At 39.1% G+C, this 14,317-nt stretch overlaps 1 protein-coding gene across 1 annotated transcript; it reads right to left on the minus strand.

The window, feature by feature from the left end:
* Positions 1-3,246: 3,246 nt before the first annotated feature.
* Positions 3,247-9,820, minus strand: CDR2 (cerebellar degeneration-related protein 2, 62kDa; the record flags this gene model as incomplete). Its single annotated transcript, XM_008946291.1, has 4 exons — positions 3,247-4,114; positions 5,301-5,465; positions 5,725-5,873; positions 9,708-9,820. Coding segments are annotated over 4 exons (1,295 nt in total), but the record flags the coding sequence as incomplete, so codon positions are not given.
* Positions 9,821-14,317: the final 4,497 nt, after the last annotated feature.

The following is a 14,317-nucleotide window of genomic DNA, read 5'->3' on the forward strand; positions in this document are numbered from 1 at the left end:
ATAAAGAGATTGTCATGTTCATGGAAACATCAGGCCAGGGAGGGGGAACAGAAACATTGTCTTTGAACTCTGTATTCCATAGCAATTGTTCTCACCTGTTCTCTGTGAAATGAGTTATTTGGGGAAGTACCTACATGTGAAACAGATGTGGAACAACGACTGGATTTCTTTTACTAGTGTGAGTTTTGCTGGGGGGGTTTTTTGCATTACTGTATGCAAATGCAGTGAGGTAAGTAACCTAGTGCACCCTCTGGAAGGCATCCAGCTGTAGTTATCACAAGGCAACAATGTAAAACCTCTATTTTCTGTAATTTTTTAAAATAAAATTCTATCTTGAAGGTCAATTCTACCCTGCCTTGTATTTGTCCAAGAAGAAATGGAAGCACACCCACTCCTTTTAAGCCTGAAGGCTTACGGAAGAAGGAAAGGTCAGGAACGTTTTGGTGGAGATTAGAGGTAGACAGCAGACTGCTTTACATCGTTCTGCTCGTGGCCTGTTCTCCAGGGGAGAGCCAGAGGTAGCTGTTGAGGGCCTGCTGCACAAGGAACAGCAACACAGCTGCTTCTTACAGGTTCATTACTGAAGCCTAACATTGTAGGACACGGTTAATTTACCAGTTACGTTTTTTGCTGCAGTTTCCATCACATGAGAAGCTCAAGGAGATTCTGTTAATTTCATCTACTTATGCTCAGAAAAGGCTGAGTTGGGTTGTTGACTAAAATAAGCAGATTAAGGTAGTTAATCCAGATAAGATTGGCTAACAATATTGTTACCATGCTTATGACATTTCACATTTCTGTGGAAAATACCTATTTTTAAACTGCTAACTCTACCTTAATTAATAAGCCAGTGTAATTTATTAACTATGCCAGTATAATTGGGAGGTGTTTGAAGTTCTTGGTCTGTTGCAGGTGCCCATGGCTGACACTTCCCCAGTGCAGCCTGTTGCTGCACCTGTGAAGCTGTGCTCTGGGAGAGCTGCTGTGTCTGAGGAGTTACGAAAGAACAACCCAGCCCTGGGGGTTTTTATTGCACAATATGTACAGTTAAGTGTTAAAGCACAGTACAGCCAGAGCTTAGCATGGCACAGGTAGCCAAGGGGATGTTGCATTGCAGGAGAATCAAGTAGTTCTGTGGAAATCTGAGAACATTTTTCATATTTTTAAAGCATAAATGCTGTGTATATGAGTGCTCTAAAAGCCAAGAGTAACAAACCACTGAAGACCACCTATTTAACCAAAAATTCTGAATTGTTTTAACGAGTCTGGTCTAGCAGGTGTGGATCCTGCTTCCTCTGAAGTGGTGAGGAACAGCATCAATAAATCGTTTGTGACTAACAGTGTCATGCTGCTGTCATTTAAGGTTACTGCTTTTCAGCACCTGAATTGGGGCAGACCTCCAGGTGGTGCAGATCCAGGCACTGGGGAAACAGTGAAATACAGTTAACCCAAGGGCAGAACAGCAGCTTTTCTGCCTTTTTATTTCCCCTTTCTTTTTCAACAGTGCTGACAAACACCACAACAGTGAGAAGAAACTACTTTGTTCCCCCTGGATTTCTGTCCTAGGTAGGCCAATCTTTTTAAAATACAAATTTAATGGGAACTCTACCTAAAGCTATGTAGGAAAGATGGCAAGACTAGGTAATGCAGGTGCCATGAGCATCAAGTTTACCGTTTCCCAATTGGCACAGATGGGCATAATTAGTAGCTTGACTGGATTATTTATTTGCTTAGAAAAATACAAGAGTCAGATTCCCATTTTTAAATCATTTTCAGAACACGACACATGTTTTAGAGAAAACTCCCAAAAATGAAGTCTTAATACTGCAACTGAAGGACAACTGTACACAAGTTTAACATAAGGCAGACAGAACTGCAACAGCAGCAGTTGAACTAAAGCTGAGAACTGGCAACATTCTGTGTTAACTGCTTTGTCTGTTGCAGCAACACAGACAAGCAGCAAGTTGATTCCCAAGAAAAGCTGACCAAATTAAGCTGTGAGACCCTTTATAAGGACATCACCTTTCATCGTGCCTTTCGCCTGCCCGTTAATCTCTCAGCATTTGTTTTCTTCACACTTTGAAGCAGTTATAAAGAACATACTTCTCCATGTTTATGTTTCAGAACTGGAACACTTCTGAATAATTATTAGGGAGCAGAGAAGAAGAGGACAAACAAGAGCATAGTCCCCTAGTTTTGGTAGGATATGTTCTGGCAGTGTCGTGTCCATCCTCCCGCTCCCCAGGCAGCATGGAACAGGTTCACAGAAGCTGACACTGGAAGCAATAAACAAAACAATAAGCTTTTACCTGGCCCGTCTCCTTCAAGCACTCAAGAGTTTGTGGTATGTAAGATTATAAAGCTATTCTACTACATCAATGCTACTGCTAAAGATAAATAGATAAACTGCAACTTTCTATCCTACCAAATACACATTAAGATGTACTTTGCAGATATTCCACCAAAGAACAGTAGGTCCCAAATAACTTACATAATCAATTCACAGTATCTTGCCTGAAGACAAAGTGCCCTATGTAAGAAACCATACCTAAGAAGCCACACAAACTTTACATCAGATCCTTTCTTAGTAGGAAGACATTTACACTCATCCGCAGGAGAGCGTAGTGCACGTGAAAAGGTAGTGTTAGCTTAAACCAAGCACAGTGCAAGCTGCTGCACCAGCTCCCCCACCTCCCTGCCAAAGCAAGTTCAGCTGGACTGCTAACTTCATTCTCGAGAACAAGGAGAGGCTGCCCACAATAAAGGTCAGGGCCTTTGCTCTTGTTTTTTATAATTTTCTTCATGGACTTAGTTACAGGGCTCGATCAGCACTATGAACCAAAGGAAAGCTTTAGTTTGGTTCCTTGTGAGAAACACAGCACAGAGTTCTTGGCTCTGTTACTTCTGAAGTGGACTGAAGAAACTAGTGTCAGTTGCTGCTCTAGCCAAAGATTCAGTGTGGTATGAAGTAGTAGTGTAGTATTATGCTATGATGTTTGGTTGCTTTACAACCACTAGTTTGTGTGACAGTGCTAAACACTAACTCTATTGCTACATTGGTACAGGGGGACTAGCTGGTAACTAACTAGCTTGTTAACTACAGGTCCACAAGCCACTTCGAAACATTCATTCTGAGTGCTCAAGAAATAGGTCGGTATAAGGGGTCTTCTGACACTTGTATCAAGTTTTTCCCCTTCTTGACTAACAGATCAGTCAACAGAAAATGGGTCATCAGCATGTCCGATGTTACGGCTGAGAGGAGAGGGACTTGTATTTAGCTCTGTGTTCATCTATTTCTTCCTTTGTTTTTCTGATACAACTAAAAATTTCTTTGAAGAGTGCTTTATATTCAGGAAGAGCACTTGGGGGACAGTCACTTAGCTCCACATTTGTGAATTCTGGGTTGCTAGCTGAAAGATCATACTGGGTATTCCCCACATTTAGGTCTTTGGAATACTGCTTCAGTGTTTGTACAGCCTTGTGTTTCAAAGAATCTTCATCCATTTGACACTTCTTCAGAAGTTCCTCATACTTCACTTTCAGAGCATTATACTGAGCATCCACTTCATTGAGTACAGAGATTCCTCGCTGCTTCACAGCTTCAGCTCTCCTAATACACGTTTCTTCATGGCCCCTCAGGATGTCTCCCCCTGCAGCACTGCTTAGGAAGGTTTCACTGCTGCTCCGTTTCAGTGCCTTCTTCTCAAGCTCTGATAGAGTCAGAAGTCCATCATCTGCCGGGCTCTGACCAAGCTCCCTTTCTAAAGACTCTCTGAATGAAATGAAGAAGGATTCTGGCACCAATTTCTCTGCATTATGGAATGTATTTTCAGACTGAAGTATTTGTCTCATTTCAGCTACTTCCACTTCCAACTCCTCTGCACGAGCCCGATACAAGTCTACATCAACAAGCCTCTGTTCAAGGTCAGAGTTTTCTTTTACCATAAGACTATATTCCTCTTCCATTGTTACCCTCTTCTCTTTTTCTAGGTTAAGTTGGGCTTGCAGAACTGTAACTGCCTTTTTTAAGTTCTCATTTTCTTCTTCTAGAGGACTTAGTTGGCTATCCATTGAAGTAATCTTTTCTGCAAACACATGATCATAAACAAAATACCTGCAGAAACAAAATTAAGTATTATGAAATGCAGGACATACACCTCCCAAGCTGTCCTGTCCTAGGTAAGTAATGACAGATTTACACTGTGTACTAACACACCTCACAGTATACATAGCAGTCATTTTACTAACCTATCAGTCCATTTAATTATCAGAACAGAGTCTGTAAATACTTACATGCCATCCAGTCAAGCCTTCCAGCTTAAGCAGCTCCCTAACAGTTTCAAGTTACAGACAAGCTTGTTGAGTAGCTAGACCTACAATTTAAGTTTAAGCAAACGTTGCCTATCTATCACACAATACTTTCTGACAATCCGATTTCTTCCACAGCATTTCAGTCTTGTAACTTTTGTCACTATTGATTGTGTAAGCAACCTTCAAAATTGACAAGGCTGATATTCCCACAAGCCTTTGGCAGTTTGAACAAAACCACTTATCTTTTGAACTGTCATGAAATAACTTGGTTTTGGATGTCTGGCTTTATTCTACAGTCCTACCTCCATGTCATGCTGAAGCCCAGACACCAAAGCCTGTCCTGCCTGCCTGTGGAGGTGCTTCACTTGTGGAATTACCTTCTAGGATTGAAGCTAGTCTGAGCTTTTATCCCAGGTGACTGTCCTGAGGGGCATTCTAATGCAGCTCAGCTGGGTAAAACTGCTCTAAATTAAAAGAGCCCAGAGCTCCAGGCACCATTTTACCAGCTTAAGCACGATTTTAACTAGCTTAATGTCAGGAAAGCTACTGTGGGAATCCTGTCTTCCTTGAGAATGTCCACAGACATCCAAAGAAAGGGTAAGCTGCAGAAAATATTCTGGACTTTGGATGCTTGTTTTTCAGGTTATCTGTGTAAGTGCTTTTGTATGACTGTAAAAAGTATGGTGCAAATTACCGTAAGCTTTCTAGGCTTTTTTTTTTTTGATATGGTTGGAGACTTTGGGAGAGTACCTTCTAAGACAGAAAGTGTAACCTGCAGTTCCTCTCTCACAAAGACCAGCATGGTGTAGAACTATACCAGCACCAGTGGCAAGACCACATAATGCAGGGCTGTGCAAGTATTTTGCTAGTCATGAACATTAGATGTTTATCTGCTAGCTTGTTCGACATCTGTGCTTTGTCTTACTTTGTAAAGCTTTGCTTAAAATAATTTCTGTATTCTCTTTGCTATGGAAGGCAAAAAGTCTTACTGGCGAAGGTCATACAGCTCCTTCAAACAGGAGAAACTATGCATTGATCGTGGCTGGTCAGATCTTTCTTGGCTCATCCGGCCTCGTCCAGACTTTTTCAGTTCTTCCACTTGTCGTTGGAGGTCATCTATGTGCATTTGTAGATTTTCAATGGTTTCTGTCAAGCTAAAAGGTGAAGGACTGCTGTTAAAAACATTTGAGTGCTTAGTCAAAAACATGGGAATTTCCCATCCCCTCATATTGTAGTTCTCTCTCTGAAGGCTACTTTTTGTGCTGAAAAGACCTTGAAATAAAACTATCCTTTCAATTTAACAGTATCACAGAACACCACTAGACAGAGAGAACCACCCGAGAACTACACAAATACACTTGGACTGCTCTTTTTCATATCATAAGCTGGGGAGGGCGCAGGGAGGTTTGTTACCTTAATATCTTTTGTTGTGAAGCTCTACTCTCCGCAACTAGTTTTTGGTTAGTGTCTTCTAGTTCTCTTGCTGTCACATCCAGCTGTTCGTAGACTTTGGCATGCTGGTCATTCATCTGACGCAAGAGCTCCACTTGCTTTGTGAGGTACTGCAAGACAGTGTTGCCATTACTACCTTACACTTGAAACACAAAGAGAGGACTGCTCTTCTGCATTTTTATTCACATTCATAGAGAAACTGCTGAGTTTCAGAAATGTAGATTCCAGTGGTTGCTTTGGTGAGTTGAAAAGGTGTTAGGAACTCCACCAGTCAGCTTCCCTTTGTCATGGAGGTCAGCCCTGATCAACCAGCCTTTTACTCAGGGGAGCTGGGTCTGGTTGTGCAAGCTGCATTTCTCACTCCTTGCTGCAGCCAGGCTCCTGGCAGCACATAAGCCTTGGCTGGGGTTGTCTGTACGGCAGTCATCACCGACACAGCTTTGAGTCCAGACTTCTACACAGCCCTTAACCATCCACCCAGTCTCTCTAGTGAGCTCCAACAGAAATTTTCTAACAGTGTTGACCCAATGATTTTCTTAGCATTAAAACTGAAATACTGGGTAGCACCATCCATAAGTAAATTTCTTCTCACCTGACCTGAGTTTTTCCAGCAGCATTAGGTTCAGAATTTAGATTGTCGCACTGAAGATGGTATGTGGGCTACTATGTTGGGAAGTATAATCAAATTATTGAATTCAATCTTTAATTACCTGTAGAGAGCTAGTCCAGTTACTGTAATCCTCAATAAAGGTCTCCTGCATGTTTGGGTTTTTTTTTAAAAAAAATCCCAAACTCCATATGAAACATTCTGACTTTAATTCTCTTTAGTTTTACAACTAAGAACATAGACTGTTAAGTTTCTTGAATAATGTCAGAATGCTTGGAATTCTTTGTGGAAAAACAGTCAGCGTTCACCTAAGGCTCTTACTATAAGTGTCTTACATTGTCCCACCTAGGATCCAATTCTAAAAATCCACACAAGAGTTTGTATCAAACAGTAAACTTCAAGTAGAACATCCAGCAGACTTTTAGACAGAACTACTTCTCTTTACATAGGCCTGTTACATACTCAAAACTTCTAATATTCTACTTAACCTTTTACCTCATTAAAAGATTGATGGGCTTACATTTTAGGCAATTTAAGAACAGATAATAAGTTAATCTAGGACTAGTAACTGCTACATACAGACTTCTAGAAGATCAACATGATAGCAGTTGGCTGGATCCTTTTGTAGCCTGGGCGCACATGACAGAGGATTACACAAAAATAGTGCGTGGATTAGCGGCAGAATCTCAATGTGACCCCTTTCAGATTAACTTTCCCTATTGGTTATTCTCAGAAGGAGATGGAGATCTTTAGGCTTTCTTCAGCAATACAAGCATGGCTAAGCACAAAAACCAAGGATTTGATGCCATAATTAGATGTTACCACTTACTACAACAGGCTTTTGCAGAAGTTTTAGGTGAATGAAAGATGTGAAGCACCATTTTCTCCACTCTGCATCTCTAGGATCTTCAGTGCTGGGGTCAAGTGTGCCGGCTATAACCAGGCCACCGAAACAGTATAGATGTGCTAATAAATACTTTAGAAGTTGACATTTATTCCACCTCCCCTGCAACTGAGCACCTGGCATGAAGCAGCAGTTGAGACTTCTTGAGTTCTACCATATGATAAAAGGTGAGTGTCTGTTTTTCTGAAGTTAGAATGCAGACAACAGGTTCAGATGGGAATAAAGCCGCCCTTTCAATTCAGCATTTTTTTACATCTACTATGTTTAGCTAGTGGCACACGTGTCAGCACAGAGGTCAGATATAATGATCCATGGCTGTAAAATACTTAATATGTTAGCGTTTAATATATTAGATGCAACCTTAAGCATTGCAAAGCCTTTGACCCTTCCTTTTCAGTGCAGATAAGGTACTACCATATTTCAGAATGATTTCTTAGCCAGTTCTGGTCTTTACTACCCAGAAGATGTGAATTAATAGGAAAAAAACCCTAAAGATTTACACTGATATACTGCACTGAAAAAGCTTGTCAAACCCCCCACCTTTCTCCCCTCTTCCTCTTGGGAGGAGTTAATAGGACAACCTAATATACACTCCTACCCGTGTTGGGGGAGAGGATGAAACACAAGAAGTAGGTATCAGATAAAAAACTTCAAAAAGTAGTATTGCACAAGTCTTGTTTTTATTTTTCTCGTTGGCTAAATAAAGCAAAGCAAAACACTGAGGGAATTAGTCTGTCACTGTCTGAGGTGACCTGAATATACAAGTACTTGACCCTGCCACACTCCCAGTACAGGTCCCTGCTGGAATGACATCTCTGACCACTTCCTGGTGCTGAAGCTCGCTTATATAGCCAATAAACATTAACCTGCCAAAAAAAACTTAAGCTAATGAGCTGACTTAAAGCAACAGGATATTACATCCTTAGTGGCACTAGGCTTTTTCTATAAATGAATGCAGCTTAGCAATAATATATTTTCCATATTTCAAGATAGTGCTCAAATCCAGCCGGTTATTAAGTAGCTACACTCAACAAGCCAGGTTAGTTATCTACCACAAAGCTGTGCTGTGTTATTTCAAAAGGTGTGTTGTACGTGTGTTAAATACTGCCTTAAACATGGTGGTTCATACAGGTGTTGAACCTTAAGCAGAACAGTATTTGTATAGCCCCTGGAAGTATTTGTCCTCTTGAGATCTTGAGAATTAATCTTTCTATGAAAACCATTTATGGCAATGAGTAAATACATTTTTTGGAATGCTGTGGCAGTAATATAAATATCAGTCTTTCCAACCATTGTAGCGCAGAATTAATAGGCTAACAAAGATGACATTTAGCATGTAATAGAGGAAAGAACCAAAACATGAGGTATAGAACAGAAGCACTTTAAATGCCCCTGCCCCAGAAATGGTGCATCACCCAGTAAAAATACCACATTGTTGTGAACATGTGTAAGTATTAGAGCTTAGGGTTCTTGAAGTTATCTGTCACCACTACAATGAAAAATGTTTTTTAAGCCTTAAGTTGCAGCTGTACAAAATCCAGTGTCCTTAACTGCACAAGTACTGCTTGCACAAAGGAACTCAGATTTTGTAAAAATCCAGTGTATGCCAGACACAGCCTGTTCCCTGTGAACCTACCAGAACCAGACCGAACCGCTGCCTGCGTTCTCAATTTGTCAGTCAGCACAGTACTGAATATTTAATAATTTAGAGATTACTTTAATAGCTGAAAAAAATTAATTATGCTTACAAACGCTAGGTCTGCAAGAACACAAGCAATATTTAAAAAAAAAAAATAAAGGCCAGAAATGGCCAGGTTTTTCCACCAAGTAACACAAAGATGAGTGTTTTTGAAAGGGTGGTTATTCCTCCCCCCACCCTGGAAAATATAGCACAGTACAGCCACTAGGTCCTGTATTTTGATGCTATTTCAGTGTTTGGGTTTGCCTTTTTTTTTTTTTTTTAAAATTGAAATAGACTTTAGCTCCCTTTACCACAGCACAGTTTAGTGGATGTACATATCCTCAGGTTTTAGTTAAATCTCTCTCCTGTACTTATCAGCATCTAAATTCCAGTGTGGTAACCACTAACATTTTCATATAATAATTATTCATTTATTCATCATATAATTTCATGTAATTTTACCTGGCAAGATCCGTAAAGTTTAGCAAAAACTGAACTTCTGTGTACAAAATACAAATACTAGTCACTTGTCATTAAATAATCCAAACCCATCACGAAGCTTAATGGACAAACAATTCTAACTCTGATGAAGCCCACACAAGTTTTAAAATTCTCAAAGTAAAAGTGGTTAAAGATTGTTCAGTATTTTTATTTAAAATTTCTATCATATGTCAAGAAATTCAGATTCCAATTTATGTGCTATTATGTTGAAGGTCTAGATGCTTTAGCACTTGGATCCCTTAAATATTTACCTCTATCTCCTGCAGCTGCTCTTGATTTGTTGCATACATTTGCTGTAAAGATTCTTCTAGTTCAGTGTTACGATCCAGTAGTGTCTTCCCTAGCTCAGCAGCAAGGTGAAGATCTAAACAAAAAAAATCATGTTTGCACATAAATTATAGAGGCAATAATCTAATTTTAAAGCTGTTCTATAACTGCTCTAAGTTATTTCCAGTACCATCTATAATGCAAGTCTTAAGTCAGTCCTGAAACCTAGAAGACATTTCATGAAGCTTCCTTAGTTCCTCCTTTGGTCCTTCAGCCACATTCAGCCATCTTCTCTTCGCTTCCCACCATCTGCCCAATACTGCACCAGCATCTCTACCCAAGGTGTCTCTCAGCTACACTTCACCATGTTTACAGCACTGACGTTTTTGAGGAATAAACATAGAAGACCCTGTAAGTGTTCATCAGGCTAGACCCAGGCCAAAGCTGACTCCACTCTTTCTTTGCTCTTCTTCCCCATTACCTCTTCGCCAAGGAGCTCAGGTCATACAGGAGCAAAGTTCTAAATACAAAGTTTCGGATGCTTTTTATGGTGAAACAATTAAAAAAAAAAAAAAATAACTGTTTTGCTTTTCAAGCTCATAAACCTAGGAGACAGGAATTGTTTTATGTGCTCCAAACCATAGTTTTAAATGTCATTTGTTCTCAGGCACTTAATCTGAATTTCACTTCAATCATCTTCAGTCACCTCCAGGGTGCAGTGACTGTAGTCTGCAATTAAGAAATAATTCATCTGAACACTCGGTTCCTTTCTAGAGGGAAGCTTGATATTTGTTCAATATCAATAGCGCTAGATATTCTATATTATTGTGTTTAAAGACAGGTAATTTAAAAGCTGACCTTATGTGACAAAGAGCTACATCTTGCTGTTATTGCTAAAACTGTAATTATACTGTACAAGGTATTACATGTTAAGAATCAAACAGATTTCTAAAAACCTCTTAATTTTCCATCTCCTTACCATCACCTGGACAATGACCAGGTTGCCCTTGCATGCATACAATACCATTTTGCTAGCTTTCCCACAGGACTACCATCACAAATAGGAAAGAGACAGAAATCAAGAAAAACTTAAGATTTGTTTTAGTAAGACTTAACACAGAAGAGACAAGTACTGCATCATAGTTGTAGGAGCTGGAGGAGTAAACACATTCCATTTTCATTTGATTAAAATACCCTTGTTTAAACATGTTATCTTACCACTTTCCTGCCCTTTCCCAATTATCTTATCAGTTAGTCATTGTAACAGATAGAACATGGTTCCAGGATTATTGTGTGCTAACCTTCACTTGGCAGCCTGTCCAAAATGATTACTCTAGCTAAACACAAAAGCCAAAGACCAAATTCAGACTTAAAAGGACAAGTGAATAGGAGCATTTGTCTCTGAAGTTGTAGATATCTGATACTGGCAAACAACAGCTGTGGTATTCTTTACACATTCTTTACAGCTACAGTGCTTTGTTTCCTACCTTAGGGTCAGATTCTTACAATCAATGCTACAAAACTTATTTAAAACTAATCACACTGCATGGGAATTCTTTACCATTTCAAAAGATGTATGGCTAGGAGCCAGGTGGCATACTGGTCTTTATTTAGGAGTTTATTCTCACAGAACTTTTTCATTGTATTACCACTTGTTTAGAAACACAGCCTATTCTAGAGCTAGGGTTTAAAGTATTTGGGTAAGGAAACCTTAAGGTGTCCTGTGTAAGTTTTCCCTGTTTTTAAACAGAAATTATGCATTGTTTACCCATGGACAGAGTAACTCCCAGTCAAACACCAAGCTGTCAGTCCTACCACATTATAGAATACTGTTGTCTTCAAATCCAGTGAATCTACTGTCCAGTATAAAATGGAATCCTGATCCACAAGTTCTCATGCTACACAAATGTTTGCTAGAAGCCACAGTCTTTAAACCTAGCCAACAATACAGGCATCATTCAAGGCAGAGACTCAATAGTCCATTCTTTTATTTTAATAGAGTAGAATAAGAGCTTTAGAAAGGATTTGGATTATGTTAAAGACATAATGCATAATGGAATTACTTGCTGCCATTTCCCTTCCCAAAGCGAAAGTTTGTTTTGATGTTTAAGAACATCTAGGAGTTGATAGTTTAATTCTTAAATGCCCCCTCATCTACTACATCAAGTAGCACATACCACACAGTACTTTGAATACAATGGGAGTAATAGAATTCATGTCATTACACTTACACACTCGCTCTGTTCATTAGAGTGGCAGAAGCACAAATGAGTTACTGAGAGAAGGATGCCATTCTGTAATTAAGGCAATTTGTTTCTGAGGGGGAGAAGACAAGTGGAAGAGCTCAGGAACATGCAATAAACCCTAACTCTACCCCTAGAGAAAGCAAGAACTGGAACAATTTCACATCTTCTAAAATTAACAATTTGCTTTGTGTCCATTTTTCTACATCAAGTACCTATAAGCCCTACAAAGAGCAAATTCTAAGATTGAGATGTGCAATATATAGGTTGTACAGATACAGAAAGAAACCAGTTAATTTACATTTATCTTTTAAGTTATTGTACTATACTGGAGACACACTGCATTTTCTGTTGTAAATTTATGTAAAGTAACAGTTCAACCACAGACATTTTTTCTTTCCACCATGAAGATGTAAGCAGAGAGGTTTTAAATAATGCAAACTGCATACGTGCAGATCTTCAGATCTTCATTTTAGCAAATCTGATCTGTTGTACTCATGTTGAACAGCTCCATCAGAAATCTCTAAACCAAAACACGACTTCAGTGATAGGTCTTCTGTGATGTTAAAGAGCCCTCGCTTACCAGCACTTCACCACAATCTCTTCTGACAGTTATAGTTGAGAGAAAGATAAAAACAGTACTAAAATCCTTCTCTACTTTTTCACAACCCACCTAACAAAACTATTCAAAGAATTTGCAATCTAAAAACCAAGCCTGTTCAACAAGATATGTAAGGAAGCCTGATTGCAGTTTACTTAGCTGTAAAATTAAATGCTTAATTTTTTTACTTAGCTTCATATTTCCTACTCCACGTTCAGATTACCCTGTTCTGTTAAAATAACAGCAAGATGTAAAACGAGCAGTCATATAAAAGAATTCTTTTTCAAAGGTCAGCATACTGCAGCACAATATGGATGCTGCAGAAGGAAGGATGGATGTTCTATCCTTAGAATTCCATGAGCATTCTGTTTTCATGAACAGCATGCCAGAAATCCCATCTCCATTGTCAAGTCAAAAGCTTTTGGTGCATACAAAGACTGTCAAAGTTTTTCCAAAACCCTCACCTAATTTTAACTTTCAAAGACTGGCTGACAAGGACTAAAAGCTTGTTTTGAGATACTTCCTAATGTTTTACAAACTAGGTTTTTCTCATAATCCTACTCCTCAGTTTTTAAATGTCACTGATTGTTTGGGTTGTAAAAAGTTTTGAGAGACCTTGACAAGCCGTCTTACCACTCTGTTTAAATACATCAGTATTGCTTAGTCTTAAGAGAAGGAAGAGTATCTTTTGGACTCCAAGAATAAATTCTAACAATGTTTGAACATTATCCTTGTAGGGAACTTCTTTGCATTTCAACTTGCCCATCAGTTTATTTTCCTTCTTTCCCTTTTGGCATGGCTATCAGCCACTTCCACTTAGGCTTGTAAAGCTAATCCCCAGGAAAAGATTGTTCCAATGTTGAGAGAGCATTAACGAACTCTCAAAATGCATGAACCTCCAGAAGGGAATACTGTTTCTCAAAAGCTCACAGCAGACAGCTAAATGGTGATTATTTCACTCAGTTAAAAAAATGAAATTAAAGAAACATCAGTAAGGCAAGAAGTCAGTTGCTATACACTGTGGAGTCTCTGTAGTTCTTCCCCATAAACACTGACATAGTAAAAACATTGCTAAGTCATGCAACTCCCTTCCACTTGACGGCAAACTACAATTTCAGGATCTTATTTGAATTGATTGGTTTATATCCTAGAGCCATGAAAACATCTATTTCGAGCAAAGAGTACCTAAATACAGCTTTCAAATGGTTAGCTATTTTATAGGCAAAGCATACAATTAGGGAGACCTGTTCCTGTCCTAAAAGTTTCTGCTGTCAGATGCATGATCTCAATGTGAAAACTGCTTAGCTAGGAAGAGCTTTCAAAAGTATATTTCTTCATAGTCTGTAGTATGGTACCACCTACCAATTCCAAGAATTAATGTACTTCAGTGTAAGAGGTGTAAGGCTGGAGGTTTGCAGGAAGCCACCTCCCAGCTTTGAGCTGGCCTTTTAAAACAAACTCGGGATTAATATCAAAAAACTGGAACCAAGTAAATTCCCATCATAAATTCCACTAAGCTCTTAAGGAAATCACACATTCTTTCCATATCATGTCCGTAGAAGATTTTTAGTCCAATTACACTTGTCTGTTCCTGTGACTCCTTCCTCATGTGTGAAATAAGTATGACGTTTACCTGTTCCATGCAGTGTTTCAGACCTGTTGACAGAATGACATACAGGAGCCATATATATATAACGCTGATGCCTGGTGCAGTTATTTGTATATTTCAAGAAGAAAACTTACAGTTTTT

The sequence above is a fragment of the Merops nubicus genome, unplaced genomic scaffold (genome assembly GCF_000691845.1).
Source record: "Merops nubicus isolate BGI_N331 unplaced genomic scaffold, ASM69184v1 scaffold18260, whole genome shotgun sequence".
Taxonomy (NCBI): Eukaryota; Metazoa; Chordata; class Aves; order Coraciiformes; family Meropidae; genus Merops; species Merops nubicus.